This window comes from Pleuronectes platessa, chromosome 6 (assembly GCF_947347685.1).
Source record: "Pleuronectes platessa chromosome 6, fPlePla1.1, whole genome shotgun sequence".
Classification (NCBI taxonomy): Eukaryota; Metazoa; Chordata; class Actinopteri; order Pleuronectiformes; family Pleuronectidae; genus Pleuronectes; species Pleuronectes platessa.
The window spans coordinates 15,815,481-15,836,351 of NC_070631.1; the positions used below are offsets into that span (position 1 = coordinate 15,815,481).

A 20,871-nucleotide genomic window follows, 5' to 3' on the forward strand; every position below is an offset into this window, starting at 1 on the left:
AGGGGCCGAATAGGAGTAAAGTGTCCGTGGCCCCGGAGATGAAGAGAAGAGGTCAGAGAGGCTTCCAAGTGTCATCAAGGGCCGGCAAGTCGGTCCTGACTCCTGGCTGGCACTGTCTGCAGTGGGCTTTGAAGGGGAAATTTCACGTCAAGATCATCATCAAATTATAGATTCAATGGCTCAGTGATTTAGTAATAAACTTGTATAATGTAAGTGAAATCAAAGGAGACGGGTTAAAACAGGTCACAATCAAAGCTGCAGAGGCCGACATAGTTTCCGTAGGGTTCAAGCTCTGAAAAATACATTTCCCTTTGTGCAAAAATCAGCACCTCATCATTAAACCCACTCTTCCTGATAAATACTCAATGACCTTCAAAATTAATACGCACTTTGTAACAAAGTCTTTCAGTTGAAAGCTTACTTTCACCCGTCTCGGCTGGACAGCGGCTTGAGGGAAAGTTTGGTATTGGGGTGAAGGGTCAATTTGACCGTTGATGAGTTCAAATACTTGACTTTCTATCCTCACCTGCGCATGACGCCTACTTCCCTGAGCTGTTGAGGCTCGTACGCAATGTGTGTGTCCACACCACTGCTGCTGCTGCCGCTCTGCTATTGCCAACCCTGTCTGTCTACACTTAGTTTGCCTTGGATAAAGGCCACCAATAATAATTAACATCCATCTTTGATGGGCTATTGGAAAAAGTGAAGGCTTGCAAACAGAAAGCGATCATGTGATTTTTGATTAAGCTCCTCAAGAGATATAAACGTAGTGAAATAATATAACTTTAACCTGTATTCATTTAAATAGTAATAAAAAAAAAAATCTGCATATTTTACATAAACACAAATGTCTACTAAGCCAATTGACTCACATATCCCAACTTTCTGAAACTCAATTTAAAAATAGTGAATTTCTCCACGAGAGTGGATGTAACAAATATACGCAGTAATATTCACCTATATTGATCCTGTTATTAAACAAATATACAACAGTGTAATTAATACAAATAGAACTGATGAGAACTTAGACTCCAACGTTATTTTCACATAAATAATCAGACTGACCTTCACAGACAGAAATCCTGGCACTTTGGGTCTGCGTCCAGCACACAGAAGCACCGCTGAGTCTTTGCCCGCTGATGTTCTGTTGGTCGTCCAACAACTGCCCGTTTGATTCTCTGAGCGCCTTGGTAGCTCGACATTCCATAGGGTACAGTGCGTCTGAGAGGTAAAAGCAGACAGAGGCTTTATTTTACTAAAAATAAAAAATATGAAACAAATCACATTTTTGAGTACAGAACAAAATATGATATATAAACAAACATCAGATATTGTTATACCTAGTAAGTGCCAGAACATGGACGGATCAATCTGGAGTCAGATGGCTCCAGACATCTATAAATCACACCAAGAAGAGCTGCATAATATAAACACATGTCCCCTTTTCTTGCCTCATTGCATTCCATGTGTACAAGGCGGCATGGTGCACAGAACTGAACGAACAAACAGATTTCATTATTTGTTTTTGAATCACTGAGCAGCCTTTAGCCATCAACCTCACAGACATTCTCACCCTTTTCAGCCCTGCTTGAACTCATAGATGTGCAAAGCAGCTGTTGCTCTTGGTCCCCAGGGGGAGGCCTGAGACACTGGGGTAATTCCTCAACTGTGGAATAACCATCATGTGGGAATCACACAGTCTATCTCTATTTCTTATGAGATGGCTTTTGTTTACAGATCTCATCTCTCTTTTTGACTTTACTTAATTATCCATTCTTAAATAATCTTTTGTCTTTTAAGTTGGTTTAAATTTCTTGATTGAATTTTAAACATACTTCTTATTATTATTGTTTGCTTTATTATTATTTTTAATAATGATTTGTGTCATATATACCCCTTTTTAAATCCATAAAGTGTGAGATATGAGTATATCACATGTTAAAGAAGTTTAGATTTCAATGAGGATCGTGCACATAAGTGCCTCGTGTTTTACCTTTTTATAGATGACTCGTTTTTCCTGCTAAAATCTGTTCTTAGTTAAGTGACCCCTTGTATCAGGTAGTGGGAGAAAAGGGGCTGCCAGAGAGGTATTTGAAAGTGAATAATAAACTAAATAATAAAGTTGAAATCCATAGATCAAACTGCATGGATCAAATTGCAAAAGTCAGCGAGTTCATTGCTGTATACTTGTTCGAACACTACTCTTCCCCTCTGGATATCTCTGTTTGAATGCTTATCAGATTGTTATCACCTTTCTCTCCCTTTGCTCTTCGTTTGTACTCTTCTATTATTAACCATGTGTTGGTTTATCAAGCAATACAATGGTGTGTTGTGGCTTTTGGAGCTTTAAAGTCTGGAGGGACAGGTAGGAAGGAGAACATTCTTCTCCTAAAACTAATTTGAGCATCAAAGGGCCTTTTACCTTTTACTCTTTCAGAGTGATGTGGCTTCTGCTTCTCACTGTATCACTAAAGGGTCTAAAAATGTCTGCTCATATCTGATGGTAGAAAAAAGGCTTTGAGGAATTTCTGTCTAGTAACAGCCTTTAAATTGTAATTATAGTGTACAGGAGAATTAATAACTGAAAACTGAATCATCTGCCCCTTTTACTCAGCCTCTTCAAGGCGAGCGTGTTGTGTCTTTACTCCACCTTGCTTTAACTGTACAAAAGGTATGCTCTCAAAAGAGAGGGGGAGATTATTATTGTGGACAGAGACACTATTGTGTTTCATGATGCCGCTTTAATTCCAGAACGCTGGCATGCATTCTGGCAGTGTGCCGGCTTCTTTGGTTTGGTTTATTTTAAATGTCCTGTATGAAAGCGTATGTAGTTTATTGCAGGGAATGAGTGTAGCTGATAAACAGTTACAATATTCATCATTTACAAGGCAAGAGGTGATATACACATAGTAAGTAATAGAACAGGGTGGCACCAGCCCACCCAGCCAACTTTAATCCAACTACAGTTTTTCAGTAATCTTGCATGTGTGGACAGCTTTATCTTGCACTGTACAGACGATGCACAGATACAGCCAATGTGCCGCTGTTTCTGCCGGCCTGAATATGGTATAATGTCTTTACCCTGGGGCTAGCTGGTTAGCATGCTTACTTCACATTACTAGGGTTTACCTTGGCATGTCTCTCCACCACTGGATACAGCTCTTGGCAAATGAATGGAGACTGATGCTGAGCTTGAAATGTTTCTGATGGATTGGTAAGTAACAGTGGTTAATGCTAAGGTTGGAAATTAGCAACAGCTTTCTTTTATCTCCTTCTCTCCGGTGCAGTGCTGAACACAATGTGAGCACACATATCTGAAAACTGACTTGCTGCATTTATATTAATGTTGCGGTGTATGTCAACATCCCTCTCGGTCTTTAAACTATGTCAATTTGTCCCAACTTGCTAAGCAGTAATAAAGTGAGCTCTTAACTTGAAATGCCAACAGCAGTGTTGGCGCAAGAAGACAGAGGAAGAAAGAATGCTCTTCTACTGTCCTGCCAAGGATTTTAATATGCACTTTGGAGGTGGTAGAACAGAGCACAATTCCTCTACAGAAGAAGGTGTTCAAAATCATATTTTAAGGTATTGATACTAATCTGCAGTATGTTAGGACATGTTACACTTACTCTGCGCGAGGGCAAATTCTGAAAAAAATCCACTTACTGGAACTTTGCCAGCTTTAAATGTTCATGTTTCATGGTTCATCATCACCGGCAGTACCAGCTTAAAGCCTGTGGAGCACGGAGTATCTCCGGCCAGAACTCCGGCCCCTGACTCTTGGTGATCAGAACATGAACGTGTCTTGTCTCAGAACTAAGATCCCAGAGCCAAATTACTTCCACTATTATCGATGATAATAACTTCATGATGTGCTTTCCTCAGGGTTTTTTTCATGTAACAGCATAAAATGGTCATGGCATGGCCACTCTGCATGCTTTTATGAAACAAAAGCACAGCGGGTCCCCTTTGCACCTTTGTCAAGGGGTGGTGCAGATGCTCTAGTGTTATGGAGCGACAGGTTTCTTAACCGCCATGATCTTTGATTTTGCAGGAAGGAGCAAACTGTTTTGCTGACAGTTGTACCCACAAAAGTCATTAAAAAAATATGTGGTTGTTTGAGTAATTATTATTAATTTAATAATATGAATTGTTATTGTAATTTGTTTCGCACTGGTATAACTGTTTGTTGTTAGTAGATTTTTGTTTATTTTGATAAATGCCAAAACCTAGACAGAGTAAGATTGCTCCAGACATCTATGAATCGTCAACCACATCAACAAGAACTGCATAATATAAACAGATTTCCCCTGTTCTTGCCTCTTTGCGTTCCATTATTATTAAATTTTTTTCTACCTCACTTTGCAAAATAATTTCTTGCACACTCTAATCCAGTCATGTTGGAGTTTATACACAGGCCGTATATTGTGCTAGTTGTGGAACATGAATGAATTCTATGTAAAATAGACTTTTCTTTTTTATGAATGCATGATGCACACATATGTAGTCGGCATGGATTTTACTTTGTAGAAAAGTCATGCATTGTAAATGGAGAACAAGACGCTGTGCACATTTCAACTAGAGTGACAACTGAAAGTTGCTCCTGAGAAACAGTGAAGTAACAAATCATAAATTATACGACTCGAGTCTGGGTCGGATATTTCTGTCAAGCATTTAAATCATATACCTACAACTCGTAAAAAGTTGCAGGGGGTGCTTGTGAGCCATCAATCAGATCCGATTGCTCAAAATAAGCCTTCTGAAGCGTGTGTCAACTTTGGGGACTTATCAATCATACCACTACGTCCTTGAAAAATCATCATCAAAATCTTCGGACATATCTAACTAGATCTTGGGTACATCTGTTGAACTTACTAAGACAAATCGTCAAAGCTAGCATTATACATTTCTAGTTCTCAGAAATTGAAGCAAATGAGCGGTACCACCACAACCACAGAAATTTAGGAGCTTCCCTATATTCCATCATGAAGGTGTTACGAGGCTAAATTTAAGCAAGATATAAATAACATGCTAGAAGTAATAAGTATAAGTACACAGCCAATAACATTCTGTCTTATATAGGCAGCTTTATGACTATGATTCAAGATTGACCTGCACATGTCTTCAGACTGAGACTCTTATCAAACATTTTAGCAAAGATTACAGAATTGGAGTGTAGTTACAATACGTGAGATTATCATGCAGAAGGATTAAAGAAATCTGTCAAAGAAAAGTCACGATATTTACTATTAGATATCATCAGGGTCTTTAGGCTTTTCTGACTAAATTTAAAGTGGATACGATCAACGTACTACGAGGACGTCAAAGTGTTAAAGGCAGTATTTTTCATTTGCCACTAGATGGCCCTGTAACTGAGACTGAATATTGTAGCTGTGTTGAAATCGATAATTTTAAGAGGTATTTGAGGTTTGGAACATATTTGAGCATGCACGGGCCGGTTATAATCTGATTCCTGTTTCATAGAAATTCGAAGAAATTCAACGCCCCAGCCGTTCGGCGAAATGAGGTAAAATGAGATCGACAAAGTTTGTCTCGATTTAATTTCACAGGAGGAGTTTGCATAAGAACGACCTAGCTAATCTAGGGCAAGGTTAGGGCAGGGGCTTTGACTTTAAAAACTGTAATGGGGGACAATACAGCCATGTATGTGCAAGACCCATTACATATATCATTTAGAATTATTTAATTAATCATTTTAGAGTAAAGTTCTTTACTTTTCAAGCCTGTTGAGGCCTTTAAAAACTGTATTGAAAGACAGAGAAATATTGTAAAGCCTCGGAAACCGGTAGGGACCTGCACCATTCAGGCCTTAATAACATTTTATAAACAAAATGAAATCAAGCCATACTTATTAATAAATATTATAAATTTCTATTTGGCCCAGTAAATTGCGATATTCCTCACCGACCCTTGCAGACATGCCAAATAACTCCCTGATCTTTTCAAAACCACTAGACAGTAGCTACACAACTCAAGCACACAATTACGTGGATATTTACTTTTTTACAAAGTTATTGGTGCTTTGACAGAGGATACTTTATTAGATTTAGCATTCAGTATACAAGTTATAGTGGATTTTTGCTTTTCTGGGGCCTTTGCGTGCAAATAGATGTATGCAACCTAGTCAATGACCACTTGCATGGTGCCGTTAAGATTGAAGTGCTTTACTGTACGAGTCTGACTCAGACATAATTTCTACCGTCTAATTTAACTTTGCCATGGACTTGTTTCAATAAAGAAATGTATTTTAGTATGTGTAACTGTTGTATTCGTATAATGGCCCACAACACAGTTTCCAAACTGAATTTTACATCTGGTTAGTCCCCTGGATATGACTAAAAATAGTACATAGATGATCTGGCTCATAAGTTGTGTCACTTTGAGGATAAGAAGGTCAAACATGTGATTGGTTTAGTGAAGGAAACCAAGGGACCCGAGGCCCCACAGGCAATGGAACCCTGCCACCTCTCTGGAGTCAAATCGTGACCTTACAGGGTGAGCTCCTTAAAGCCGGGCCTGCCATCACTTGAACCACGAAGGCGTCTGAGCCTGAGGGGTAAAAGCTACCGTGCTTGCATTGCTACAGTATTTTGACTGTGATGCTCCCATTGAGCTCACAGATCAACCGCATGCCAATCTGGGGATGTTAAATAGTCTTAATTGCTTCTCTTTATCCACCGCTGACAAAAGAGGATGAAGATGAGGTGCAAGCCCGGAGATGTTTGAATTAGGAGAAGGATGTTCTACATATAATTTTATAGCATTCAGACAAGCAGCTCTTACTCGGGGGTGTTGATCCAGATGATATCCAGGTGGCAGTAGTACACGCACTCTTTATCCCTGTAGGAGTAGCAGGTGCAGCGCTTAGCTCTGGACTTGGGCACCGAAGCCTCGGATTTCCCGGAGCCGCCGGACACCGTGCGGGAGTGCGGGACACCTCCGGAGCTGATGCCCTCCGGTTTCACCAGGGCATCGCACGTCAACACACCTTGTGTTGCAAAAGAAATGAACCAGAGTGAATTCACAAGTATACAAACATAAACGAGCGAGTACAAATAAGAAAATGCGCATTGGATGAAGGATGCTGGGAGGGGTGGGAAGTTAGTTGTTGCTTGCAAACGTACCTTGTAAAATAATTAATGCCAGTAGTTTGAAAAGCATGATCTTCGCGTGGATGGATAGTATCCGTGCCATGTCAGAAATTCCCAAAAATAATCATAGTCTGATGAGGATGTGGCGCATCTGTCAGATTAATCCCCACCTGCATCCAGTGAAAAATCCAATAACTTCAGTGTAGATCCATGCGCGGCGCATCTCATACGTTCCAAACGTCAAATAACGGGCAGGGGGATTTTCCTTCAGTATTTATGTCCTCTTGTCATAAATCCTACCTGCAGCTTGCACCTCGGAGTGAGATGAAAACGGAAGTTTCCTTGATATGAATTGCTCTCCTGAGCCGCGCGACACAGGTGATCTGTGGAGCTCAGAGAGGAACTTCTACTGGAAGTGACTTCGCCTTCTGGAGGCACAAATCATCGGGATGAAGCGCTTTGGAGAGGAACAGGTATCCGCCCACGTCTCCCCCATCACCCCCTCTCTCAGAGTCGGTGAGTGAGTGTGTGTGTGTGTGTGTGTGTGTGTGTGTGTGTGTGTGTGTGTGTGTGTGTGTGTGTGTGTGTGTGTGTGTGTGTGTGTGCGTGCGTGCGTGCGTGTCTTTGTGTGTGTCTTTGTGTCTGTGTGTGTGTGTCTTTGTGTCTTTGTGTCTGTCTGTGTGTCTGTGTGTCTGTGTGTGTGTGTGTGTGTGTGTGTGTGTGAGAGTGTCTGTGTGTGTCTATGTGTGCCCTTGTACAGATATCTTTGTGAGGTACATTTTTAACCTAACCTACGGAGTGAGGACATTTTGGCCGGTCCTCGCTTTCTGACCCACCTTTCATGGACTGTTTGTTATTGAACCAGCCCCTCCCACCACCTCCTGGTCAGATGGTGTTTCCCTATTTGATTGATTTGAGCTCTGTACCAAAAAGCCGTTCTGCCTTCCTGTACTTGCTTATTCCTTCATCTATCTCTAAACCCAGTACTTTCATTTGAAGCTACCTTCACCACAGCTGTCTGCCTTAGTGTCTGCGCGAGGTCCTCCATGACTGTGCTGCTGCCAATCCCTATACGATCTGATCATCTGTGCACCCAACAGATGTTTTATTTAAACTTGAGCTATATGAGTTGTCTTATGACCTCTTTGGATCAATGGTTGGTGTACATGACCCCTTAGGGGAGCCGCTGTGGCACTGTCTTTGTGTCGGCACGTGAGTAATCCCTCCCTGCCTGCTGCGATTACAAGCCCTAGAAATAATAATAATAATAATACGTCTTGACACAAAAGAAGATCTTGCCAAAACCTATAATCCTAACTTCACATGTATAGTCCCCCAACCCACCCCATTATGTAAGAGTTCTTCTGGAAGTAATCACAGGCTAAGCAAAGATGAGATACTGTCTCCAAAGTTCAGGGGGATATGGAGAGTTGATTACCAGGAGAAGGAGCAGTCTACATCTCTGTCCCCATCGTACCATGTGGAGTTTTGAAGGGGATTATTGGGACTGTGGACAAAGGTCCAGCAACATGAAAGATAGCTAAGGAACAACTACTTGCAGTTTAATGTAACTGCTAGTATTTAATGTGAGGCTACATTTGAAAAGCTGGTTCAATCATCTGGCTCCTGAAGTTGATTTTGGGTCTGTTGCCTTTGGTCTCCAGAGAAAGCTCAGAATAAATCAATCAGCCAAAGTACAAGACGTTACCTCAGCTTTTTTGGGGCAGTGTTGAGAGATAAGACACTGAGGACCCAGGAGTTGGGAATGATCTGGTTGATCAGAAGACCGACAGAGTGGATGATAGAACTGGACCACTTGTCCCAAAGATCAAGACCTGTCTCTGTCAAGTGCCTTCTAAGGGCTCATCATATGAACCCTTTGAGTAAGTCTAAAAAATAAAGAGACCATATTACGCTTTGCACATGCAGATTTAGAAATTAACTGTTATAGACAGATGAGTCAGAGATAAAGTATGATGGAAGGTATGTTGGAAAACAAAGAACAGCTCATAATCCAAGGCAGAACGTTTCATGCAGCAGGACAATGAGCCTGAATATTCATCCAAAGCAACCGAGGTGTTTCAACGGCCAAAGCAGTGTTAGTCAATGTTGTTGACTGATCGAGTCAGTCAGCGAGCGGCAGTCAAATTCAGCATGTGTTTCTTTGACAGGAGGCCAAACTGAAAATAAAAAGGTCCTGAAACGAGGGAAAAAGAAAGATGGCTGCAGTTCAGACCTGGCAGGGAATCATCAAAAGAAGTGTCTGGTGATGTGAGAAATGTGAAGTGGACGGCGAGCAGCCAGCGACTGATTTGCAACCAAAATGTCAATGTTAATCAGATTTTTGTGAGAACAATGCTCTGTCTTGCCCCTGGCACTATCACACTCTGTAAGTTTAACTCTCAAAGGGGGCTATTATATTGCTACATATGGAATGTATTCAATTCAACTTTAATAAACACATTATGTCTGTTAATCACATATATATATATTTATATAATTCCATTCACTTTGTATTTCCTTCCGATGTGATCATTAGTATCAAACACCAGAATACAAAACAATACAAACAGAGGAACGGTAGTAAAGGAATATGTTTATGACTTCTACACTATTCACACTTGAGTTATTTTTTTAAATATAGGATTTGGTTTCTCCCTCTGGGCATGATGCATGAACATTCCCTCATAACACAATGTATGTGATATATTTAAACACAGGATAAAAAAAAAAGAATTCACCTGCATGAAACAAATATGGTGTCTACCCCCACAGGAAGATAAAGACCTTTCTTTAGATGCTTTGGCAATATGATCCACAGTCGACCACAGGGTTTACCTTTTCCCTCGCTGTGTTGCAAACAGTAAGTGAGCTAGATTCATGCTTTCGGTTAAAAACATCCAGTGAACCTATTCTATCTGACTGTTGACTGCCCTCTGGTTCCTTCCCAAATTCCCCAAGGCGAGGGTTTGCTGCCTTGCCCCACTGCTCTGGCATCATCCCCAAGGTGAAAAAAAGAAAGAAAGAAGAGAATTCCAGATAAATGAAGACCATATTCTGTTTTCTGACTCCCAACCAGAGGTGTGGAGACGGTACTCCAAACCGTACTGTGTGGTTTAGTGTTAACATGATGAATGCACACTTTCAAGTTATTATATGGTTTTTTTCTTACAAGCTGATCGGTTGAATCTGATTTAAAATGTGACTTCATATGATCAGAACTTTAAATATACACTACAGCATTTCCTTAGCTGATCAAGGTAATAAAATTGATTGAAACTGTAAAACGTAATAGTAGGCCTCATTAAATTAGATCCATGTTAATTATTTTTTATTGCGTTACGCAACACAGTTTAGGACTAAATTGTTTTAATTCATATTCAGTATATAACCCAAATCATCCAAGCAACTTTTCCAAGTTTTGTAATAAGTTTTTTTTTCTTCCTCCCAAAAAACTGTGATTTTGTGTGTACATTTTCTATGTGCTTGTAACATGTTAACTCTGGCTGCAAATAGGTATCAGAGGTTTAACCTTAAAACATATGGTCATGGTATACATTCCAAGATGATTCCAGCTGCCACTTTGCCATGTTTTTCTTGGCCTCCCCTCATGTTTTGTCAGAAAACATTTTTGATGTATAAACACTGGTGATTTGCAGACTCACTACCCCTGCAGTTCCTTGGAGCTCTGCAGGAATTACCTTCTCAGAGGCTGCAAATATGCAGGATTGTTGTTATCAACATGAAGAACAGTGATGTAACAAAGAGTCTGACAAAGGCATGAAATCAAGCATAGAGAGAAAGGGGATCACAACTGTGATGTAGAGCCGCAGATAACTGTTTTCAATATAGGCAAAAGCCGCCCTACCTGCTCTTCATTACGCTTTATATCTAGTTAGATGCAGCAGTAAAAGACAGAAACACCTTTGCACACACACACCTATATAATCTTGTGATGAAATTTATATTACCTGGCTGTTGATCAGTCGCAGTCTAAATCCTGGCGGCATCGGTTGAATATTCTTTGTAGTTGAGTATATCGCTCAGGGATATGCAGGACAGAGACAATCTGTCACGGCACAATCGCATCTCACAGTTTGCTTCTCCCTGGGCAATTTCAGTGCACAGATTGCATTTCATCGTTTCAACATGATGAATACCCCACTAAAGTCAGCAACATGCCTCCATTATGAGGAACAGCTAATATCCCTGGATCCCAGGGACGTCCTGCTCTGTGGTTGCAGTTGAGGGACATAGTGTTAGTGATGTTATCAATTAGGTGCAATAATGTTCGGATGCAGCACCTACCAGTTAGAACCACACCCATCTCCTGCCAGATGTTGCATTAGCTATTAGATCTCACGCTAATATTGCTGCTATATTGGACCAGGCTTGACATAAGTGTGTACTCTTATTGATTCAATGTTATTATATTATTGGTGAATGAATGAATAAACACGACCTCTGTGATTGGTTGTCTGGTTTCCAGACTAACGTACCTATCAGATGAGCTGTGATTATTGACTTGGTGCTTCTGATCTTGCTCTTGTTGATCTACCCCTAACCCAAATGCCATCTCCTTTTATATTGATCTTCAACCCAATATCCATTAGCAATGTCACAGTCCTCCATTGGCCGATTTTGGGTTAAGGGGGTTTAACTTGAGGTTCATGGCACGCACCATCAGACGAAGTGATGTAAACTGACAATAAAGTTGGAATTCAACTTGAGAAAAACATGGGTTCATCTCAACAAATACCATTCCTAAATACTGGTAAATCATAGAGTTGTTGACTAGGACAAAAAATATAAGCAGTTAACCAAGCTATAAGCACAGCTGCTACTGGAGACATAACCCTGTCATTTAACTGATTATAAAGGCTTCAGAAATAGGGTATGTCGGTCTGTGGTGGAAGAAAACTCCTGGCAAGGGAGAACTTTGGAAGACACGAAGGGACGATGCAGTAATTTGTCTATTGTGTACATTGTGATTTAAAGTAAGGGCGCATGTGGTTGGCTGCAATGCACTTCCTTGAAAAACTAGAAATATCTTAAGTAAATAAGTGTGTTTGTCTGCAGATGTGCCGGATTCAGAGTAGAGCACCCAGCTGCTCATGACTCATCACTGTAAATCAAACATCTTCAAATACTCAGCCGTGCTGCCAGATCATAGATTGCTCCCAGTGAGTGGTTGCTCTGTTAAAAAGGTGATTGGACCTGCAGGCAATCTAACACACACGTATACACACAGACACACACATACAAGTAGAGAGCAGGAGAAGTTGAGGGCAGGGCCCATGCAGAAGTGGATGTGGTAAAACAAAAATGATTTCATATATATAATATATATATATATATATCCAGAAAAAAGATTCATTCATTTATATATATATATATATATATATATGACATATATATAGTTTTCAGCTTGTTTTGACATGTTTTGGTAATTTTAGTCATCGCTTCCATCGCATTCCTCATCTAATATTAGACAGGTCATGTAGCTCCAGCTGATCTGGAGGAGGTGGGGGAATATTAATTGGCACTTTTCTGGATTGTAAATTATGTAGCTTTCTACTGCAGCAAAAGGAAACACCTGGGTACTTGTTTTTTCTGCCTGAGGCTTGCCCAAGCAGATGATGTGGATGATATTTGAAAAAAAATTATGCCATCTTAGGCTATAGCCAGCAGTTTTGGAAATATGATATGAACAACACATCATCTCTGCCGTTGTTTAAATGTAAAATCTAAATTAAGCACTCGAAAGAAAATCGATTTTCCTCACCACGTCGTGTTTTGTAATGATTATAAAATGTATACGTGGCTTCAAGTCTTTGACACTGCTGAGAAGCCTGGACTACGTTTTCTACTATAGTGGACACCTTGGTAGCCAGCCAAACCATACATCTATATATTTAATTAAGTCCTCCTGATTCTAACCTGTTCTAATTATTTATGTCAGAGTCTAGAGTAAGGTTGATTGTTTGATAAGTGGTGGGTGGTTGAGAAAGAAAGGAGACAGTCATCTGCCCATTTATGTAGCTTTTCACAGGAATCTGGCTCTGAACGTTCTCCTTACAGTAATAACACAGAGGAGTTTAAAGCAATAAATTGTAATGTTTTCACGAATACGGTACAGATCAAGCTGTTATAACGCAATACCCATTGGAAACTGGTACGACAAAAACAACCAAAGCCCAATGGCTCAAACTTGAACTTCCTCGCCAACAGATTTGAGAGAGTGGGGATGAATGAATCTTTTTTCTGGACAAACTTCAACATCAACTAAGTTCTCCCCCAGGGCTCTGTCCTCCCTCCTCTATGAATTGCATTCATTCATTGCATCTGTACATTATTGTCTGTGGCAGTGCGACTGAAAACCATCACGTTGTGGGGTTTGCAGATGGTATGGTGTCTAAAAAAGACCCTCAGTTTTATGGATTATGTCAAAAAAGCCTTTTTAGAACTTAGTGTAACAAATACCAAGGGTGTGTGTGTTGATTGTAGATGTCATGACTAAATCAATATCCTGTCATCACTAAAACGAATGGTTTAGATTTGGAAATCATTGAGTTTTACTTCGGCACTGTAATTTTTGAAAGACTGTAAAACCAAAAATCTTTTTTCAATGGTTCAAACGGGTCCCTGCTATTTTACTGAGTAAATTATTTTGCTCTTTTCTTCAATCTTAAACACAAAATGTATTAAAGGTTCTCAACAGAAAAATGTGTCTGAGTTGTCTGGCAAATAGTTGTTGAAGGAATCAGAATATATCGTGTCTGACAGCGTGTGTCATCTGTTTCATTTACCGAACAGACACAAACACTCCTTCTCAGACAGTTCAATGCTTAACTCCAGTAGACGAAGACATCAACTTGACTTAGGTAAATATTGCTTTTAATATTAGTAGCACATAAACATAGACTGCTAAGGTGATGTTTGTTTTTCTTTCTTCTTTTTTTACCTTTTATTATATTGTATCATTGTTTCTAATTGCCTTGTGCGTTTTATTTTATCTTGTGTTATTACTGCTGAACAACCAATTGCCCCTCTGGGGACATACAAAGTTCTGCCTGTCTTGACTTGACTTGAAGTAGGATCCATCTCTCCCCACTCCAGACATTTCTTTCGTAATCTTCTTGTCATGGTAAATCACTATGTGCAATCACTGCGCCATTTGTCCCTCAGGCATGTTTTGTCACTGAAAAGCAAAGTTCAGCATGTGCAAAAAATGTATCTATATAAATGATTTGTTTGTGTAAATAACGGTGTTTATTATTCTATTTGTGGGCACATTTGTAGCATTAACATGAAATGATAATACAATATAGATTATATTACATGCAATTTAATTATCTTGCCGTAGTTTTGATGACTTATGTCAGAATATAGCATTGATTAGATGGTGAAATAGTAGGGGATCAAGTTGGGCATTAGGTTTATCTTTGCATTTCCAAAGTGAACACAAATTTTGGCTAAATTTAAACTTTAAGCCATATCTAGCTTGACATATCTACTGATAGATGCTATCAAAGATAATACACATAGGTAAATTATCTGATATCTTAATTGCTGGATATAGTTATAGCTGAATACCAATAAAGGGAATGAATACACAGTGTCATTCTTTTCAAGGTTTTGGCACCAGAAGGTGGTGATGTGATTGTAAAGTTGAGGATTGATGATGATTATAAGCTAATCAGATGAAAAAAAAGAGAGAGAAAGAATGCTTACCTAAAATCTAAAAGCAGACAGTATCATTTAAAATACATAAATTCAAATGTGTGTTATACATTTTTAGCCTAATAATAACAACCTTGTAAATTCTATAGATATGTAATTAATTGTAATTGTTTTAAATGTTTCCATCATTTAGATTATGTTGTCTCCACAATTTTTTTTATAAATGAAGGTAAACCAAATAATGTTGAAATAAAAAATTGAAACAATGCAATGGTAAACTGCACCACAAACTAGACACTCTCCAAAATGACCACACTCGATCAAAACCACTCTAGGTCACTTAAAACATACACACAGTAACAAGTTTAATGGGTCATGAGATCGTTACCTACATTATAAATAAAGTTTGCGGCTTCACTACGGCAACACCACTGGGACAATTCGTGCAGTAACCACGGTAACGGCTGTTGTCAAACGCAACCACGGAGCATCGAAGCCACGTGACGGAGCTTTGCTAACTCAACTCAACTTATTTTATTGTTTAAGTACAATAACATTCACCACGGTCACGTGTTATCGTTACATGGTGCGTGCAGCCATGGCAAAGAACAAGGTAAAGAGACGGCGCCACGTGCGGACATGTTTGTAGTCCTTCTATTTGCATGATAAGAGATGTGGATGTGATGCAGCATACCTTAGCTCGCGTTAGCTCCATTTTACTACATGAGAACTCATAAGCCAGTAAAAGAAGACATCTAGGCGAGGTTGGTTTAAACTCTTTTTGGAAGAAATAGCAAATGACAAGGAAGAAGGTGAGGAGTTTGAAAATAAAGGCATAAGAGGCATAAACTGGGAGTTAGCTTTTTAACTTCATCAATTGCTAGCTGACGAATGGTTAACAGCTGTAAAGTGCAGTCAATAATAACTCGTTTACTCGTCATATCACTACTTACACTACAAAAAAACTACTACTACTTATAATAATAATAATATTAATTTTGAACTTCTGATTGTTTGGATTAAATTCTTGGTTTAATGTCTCCACCTCTGCAGACGCCTGGATATAAATGTTCATACAACTGTGGCAAAGTCGAGGAGCGGTGGGTGTTTTTATATATTTGCTGTGAACCTTCATTCAGAACCACAGTTAACAAACACCATGTTCTAATGTCTCCTCAGGGAGCCAAGAAGTTGTGTGCGTTTCAAATGCGGACTCCTCACCACCATACAGAACGTCCTGCACCAAAGACCTGGCTGGGTTGAAGTCAAAGAGTGAGCATGATTGTCTTGTTTCGTCTTCACACCAGCGTCCTTCACTGGTTTATACCTGCTGTCTTTTCTCTTTCTCACAGTGATGGAGATTGGGATTTCAACTGGTGTGACGTGGGCTGGCTCAGGGAGAATTATGATCATACGTACATGGAGGAACATGTGAGGGTAAACCACTTTCGCAACCATTATGAGGTGAGGTAGCATTGGTCCAGCCTGCTCGACCAAACTGTAACCTTGATGTATTAGCAGTAATAGTCAAATCAAAAGTGAATATGTATATATATATATTTGTGTTTTTGTTTTATATCACAGCTGACTCGCAAAAATCTCATGGTGAAAAACCTCAAAAGGTACAGGAAGAGCCTTGAAAGAGATTCTGGCCACACAGAGGCATCCAAATGTGATTTCTTCCCCTGCACCTTTGCACTGCCCAGCGAGTATCATCTTTTTGTAGAGGAGTTCAAAAGAATCCCTGGCAGCATCTGGATCATGAAGCCAGTTAGTGAAAGACACTGCAGATGTAATCCAGTGCAATACAAATTCATTAAAATTAACTGGTATGTTTATTCAGGTGGCAAAATCCCAAGGGAAAGGCATTTTTCTGTTCAGGAAACTGAAAGACATCACGGATTGGAAGAAGGTAATGTGGGCTGATTTTATTGAATAACTGGGAATATATTCAATGACTAAAGCAAACAGCCATTCAGACTGATAACACTGGGCTCACACAGGATGGCCCCCGCTCAGAGGAGCAGAAGGATGCAGCCCAAGTGGAAAGCTACGTGGCGCAACGCTACATAGAGAACCCCTACCTAATTAATGGTAACAAACTGGATGAGAAGCCCAATTTATTGTAAATTCCATTTTGAACAATCATTGAACGTTCTAACAAATAATTTTGCAAAAAGACAAATTGGGACCAAGAGGATTCATGACCAAAATCGAAGAGTGACAAATTCTCCCTTCAGCTCTTTTTATACTTTTTGTCTCCGCAGGCAGGAAATTTGATCTGAGGATCTACATTCTGGTCACCTCAGTATGTATTGAGCATTTTAAATCACAAACGTTTACACAAAATGTAAATCTTTCTTAAAGCATGAATCAGTGTGTCTCCTTCTTTGTATGTTTCAGTATGTTCCCTTGAAGGCCTGGCTGTATCGGGATGGCTTTGCTCGCTTCTCAAGCACCCGCTTCTCTCTAAGGACCATTGATGACAAGTGTATCTTTTTTTTTGTTTGTGACATGACATTTAAGAGTGTCTTTTTAATACCAGCAATTCTCTGCACAAAGTGAGCCTTGTGAAATATTCAAACAAGATTTGTTTTTGAAAAGCTAAGTGTGACATCATTTCTGAGGCTCATCCTCGTGGATAGTTACTGCAGCAAACTTCTCAAATTCTCCTTAATGCCTGTCGTTAGATATGCATCTCACCAATGTGGCTGTTCAAAAAACAGCACCTGACTACGATCCTGAAAAGGTCCGAAGGTTAAAGAAGCTCACATGATACAATGTTTGTATTTCCTGCTCGAAATTTCTCTCTTTTAAGTAATTATATGTTATATATTGTTGCACCGTTGTATCTATCTCTAAGTAGGGATGTAAATGGCAGATGCAGCAGCTTCGAAGATACCTGACTGCAAAGCACGGCACAGAGATGATAGGAACCCTGTTCATAGAGATGGATAACATCTTTGTACGCAGTCTCCAGAGTGTACAAAAGGTCATCATCAATGACAAGCACTGCTTCGAGCTCTACGGCTACGACATTCTGCTGGATGAGAACCTCAAACCGTAAGTGGTCCTAAACACAGTTCCCGCACGGCAACACAGTGCATCCCCCGCCACATATTTTCCCTCGCAAACATGTGCTGCTCAGCTATGCATGCTCACAAATAAGCACGGAAAAGCTCATGTCCTGACAAGCAAACATGGTACATTTGACGAGACATCATGGATAAGTCAAAACAAATCAGTAAATCTGCCAGTGTGCTAGAAATATCCTCATAACGCACAACAGTGTATCTGAAAAACTGACAGGTGTGCAACAAGTGTTTGCAAACTGCTGTAAATAATAACACGCATACACTAATAGAAGTGTCTGCCCTTAATGCAAATATTATATTGTTCTTTCACTTGTATGTGTTAACTGTCGCAACAGGGCTCTAGAATATGTGTGAATAGAGTACCACCACACACAGTCAGTGAATAATGCTGAATAATTGTGCTGGAAGTGCTTGGCCTGAATACAACCCCCTTACAAAATACATCTTTACAACATTTGACACCCCTGCCCTCTTCATACTTGGTATCTCCAATCTAACCTGTCATCTAGGAGAAAATGAAGATGAAGAGAAACAGTGTTATAGAGATGAATGGGAGAAGGCCTCCCGGAAGAGTAGAAAAAGGAATTTCTCACTGGACGTACATGGGAGTCAGTCAGTCTTCCCTTTCACACCTGCAGTATGTGCAGAGCGCTGCTGCGAGGTTCCTGACTAACTCCCAAAGAATGTGAACATAACTCCCCTTTACTTTCCTCCCTCCACTGACTTCCTGTCAGCTTTAGTGTTAATTTTGAACTGTTCTTGATAGATTGTTCCTATCTGGCTGAACTTTAACTCCCTGCAACCAACAGAGGTCACTCAGGCCCTCTAACCGCTCATTGCTGGTCACCTCTCGTGCTCTGGGCTTGTGGAACAAACAACCCCACAGCTCATGGCCCGCCTCTCCTCTTTGCCGTTCAACTGTAGCTACATATCAGCTACTGAATTTGTCATATCAAAAGTTTTTTTTTTGCTCAATGTTTTGCCTCGATCTCTGCAGCGTATGTGTGTGTGTATGTTAGTAAGGCACACTGGTCAGCTTTTGTAGTTTTAAACGTGCTGTATAAATAAACTGACTTGATTTGACTAGTTATTTAATGTTATTACCTTTTGGATTCTTAATCCTAGTCCTAAATTTGCAGTTGTTTAACTCATATTTGATGACATACAAATTGATGGACAAAAGGTCTACCTAAACAGCTTTAAAATGACTTATTTTTTCATTTGAGAAGTTTAATTTGAATATTAAAGTTACTTCAATGTACTGAAATAATGTTCAAACAGAATAAAGTTAATTGATTAGATTATTTTAAAAGGAAATGATTGACCTCTGACACAACACTATACATGTCATATCACAGACAATATTACTTTGCGCCATTTGATTTGGGTTCTGCAGTTCAAAAGGGCTAGTGAGTTGTTGTCAGTAAATACTGATGGTATTCCAGAATCAAGGCAGACATGAAGGGGCCCAACACCTAGATTAATGCCAGCACGTCCACGCCTCTGGAATCAGGATGGTAGGAGTTGAATTTCTTGGAAAAGAAGCTAACTGGAAAATTCCGTACCAGAAGCATGAACGCATAATCCAGTCTGGGGGCTAAGAGAGCAAGAACGCTTTAATGTCATTGCAGATCATCTGTGATGACATCAGACAATCATTTGACACTTTCAACAGAGCTTTTTACCTCATGTTTTCTGCCTCTCGCTGTTCGGCCTAATATCGGCTCAAAAGGTAATGCAAATTTCTGGTGAATGTCATCGCCCTCCATCTATTTGCAGGTGGTTGATTGAGGTGAATGCCTCTCCGTCACACACCCCCAGTAGTCAAGAGGATTACGAGATGAAGTGCAGGCTGCTGGAAGACACTTTGAATGTTGTTGATATGGAGGACAGGTAAAGGCCTTTCTCTCATCATGTTTAACTTTTTATCATCAGGGAAGAACGGGTGCCTATGTCCATTCTAGAAGTCACAATATTAATCGATATCTGTCAAAATTTGGAAGTATAAACTAGAGAGGATAGTTATTTCATAAAGCATTGTTAAACAAATCACAAGGTGATTTTCTCTTTCTGCCACACCGCTGCTGCTGAGTTCTAACTGTTTTTATCTCATTAGGCTGACTGGCAAGGAGAAAAGGGTGGGTGGCTACGATCTCATGTGGAACGACGGCCCTGTCTACAGAGAGGATGCCAACCCGGAAACATTTGGGAGTTCGTGTTTCACTGCCAACACACACTTGGGTAACTGATCTGCTGAACTGAGGCAGGGAAACTTGGACTATGGGCAGAGAAGGTCTCTGGTTCGTCTCTGGTTCGACTCCACGGAGAGACAACATAAGACGAACCTGGATTGATCTGTCCAAAAATCCAAGAGTCTCCCTATCCTGTCTAGTACCCCTGAGCAAGGCACCTTACTCCCCCAACATCTGCTCCCCGAGCGCCGTACATGGCTGCTCACTGCTCTGTGTGTACTGCACCAGATGGGTCAAAAGCAGAGATTAAATTTCCCTACCTGCATGAGTGTGCCTTTGCATGACTGTGCATGTGTTTGGGACGAATAAATGCATCTTAAACTTAAACTTATTCCTGAGATATAATTAAGCTAAATTTGACCTTCAAAATGAAAACTATTGTGTTTAATCACAGGATATGTGGGTAAGCCTTTGTCATGACTAATATGACTAATTACTGCACTGTGTTCTTTGTTGCAGGGTGTGTGAATGACAGAGACAAGCAGCTCCGTCAGCTACTTAAACCGTTTCCAGTCCAGAAGAAGATGTGATCACTCTCATGATCTCTATATCCAGGTATAATAGGAGTTGGGATGTAAGCCTTTGTCATCATCTAGGTGTGTGTGTGTGAAGCCTTCAGTGAACACAAAAAACACAAGTTCCGTGTGATGATCGGATCAGATTTTAAACTTGGTTTAAATTGTAATGCGTTAAAACTGCTTCTACTACACAATTCTTTTAATTATAGAG

General features: G+C 40.0%; 2 protein-coding genes across 2 annotated transcripts; one reads left to right on the forward strand and one right to left on the reverse strand.

Annotated features, from left to right (window-relative positions):
- Positions 1-1,067: 1,067 nt before the first annotated feature.
- On the reverse strand, positions 1,068-7,215 carry edn3b (endothelin 3b). Its single transcript, XM_053424187.1, has 3 exons — positions 7,146-7,215; positions 6,805-7,009; positions 1,068-1,221 (listed from the first exon to the last, which is right to left on the reverse strand). Exons 1-3 carry the CDS (start codon positions 7,213-7,215, stop codon positions 1,068-1,070), a joined length of 429 nt encoding a protein of 142 aa, XP_053280162.1.
- An 8,766-nt stretch (positions 7,216-15,981) lies between these two features.
- ttll9 (tubulin tyrosine ligase-like family, member 9) lies at positions 15,982-20,672 on the forward strand (the record flags this gene model as incomplete). The annotated part of the gene is made up of 12 exons (XM_053425347.1): positions 15,982-16,067; positions 16,148-16,259; positions 16,380-16,565; positions 16,639-16,707; positions 16,799-16,889; positions 17,063-17,103; positions 17,199-17,286; positions 17,486-17,544; positions 17,662-17,858; positions 19,670-19,783; positions 20,007-20,131; positions 20,602-20,672. Coding segments are annotated over 12 exons (1,239 nt in total), but the record flags the coding sequence as incomplete, so codon positions are not given.
- Between the last annotated feature and the right edge of the window lie 199 nt (positions 20,673-20,871).

Coding starts and splice junctions, on each gene's coding strand:
- edn3b (XM_053424187.1), bottom strand. CDS start 7,215: ATGGCACGGATACTATCCATCCACGCGAAGATCATGCTTTTCAAACTA. Junction 7,010..7,145: donor GGCATTAATTATTTTACAAG/GTACGTTTGCAA, acceptor TTGCAACACAAG/GTGTGTTGACGTGCGATGCC. Junction 1,222..6,804: donor ATCTGGATCAACACCCCCGA/GTAAGAGCTGCT, acceptor TTTACCTCTCAG/ACGCACTGTACCCTATGGAA.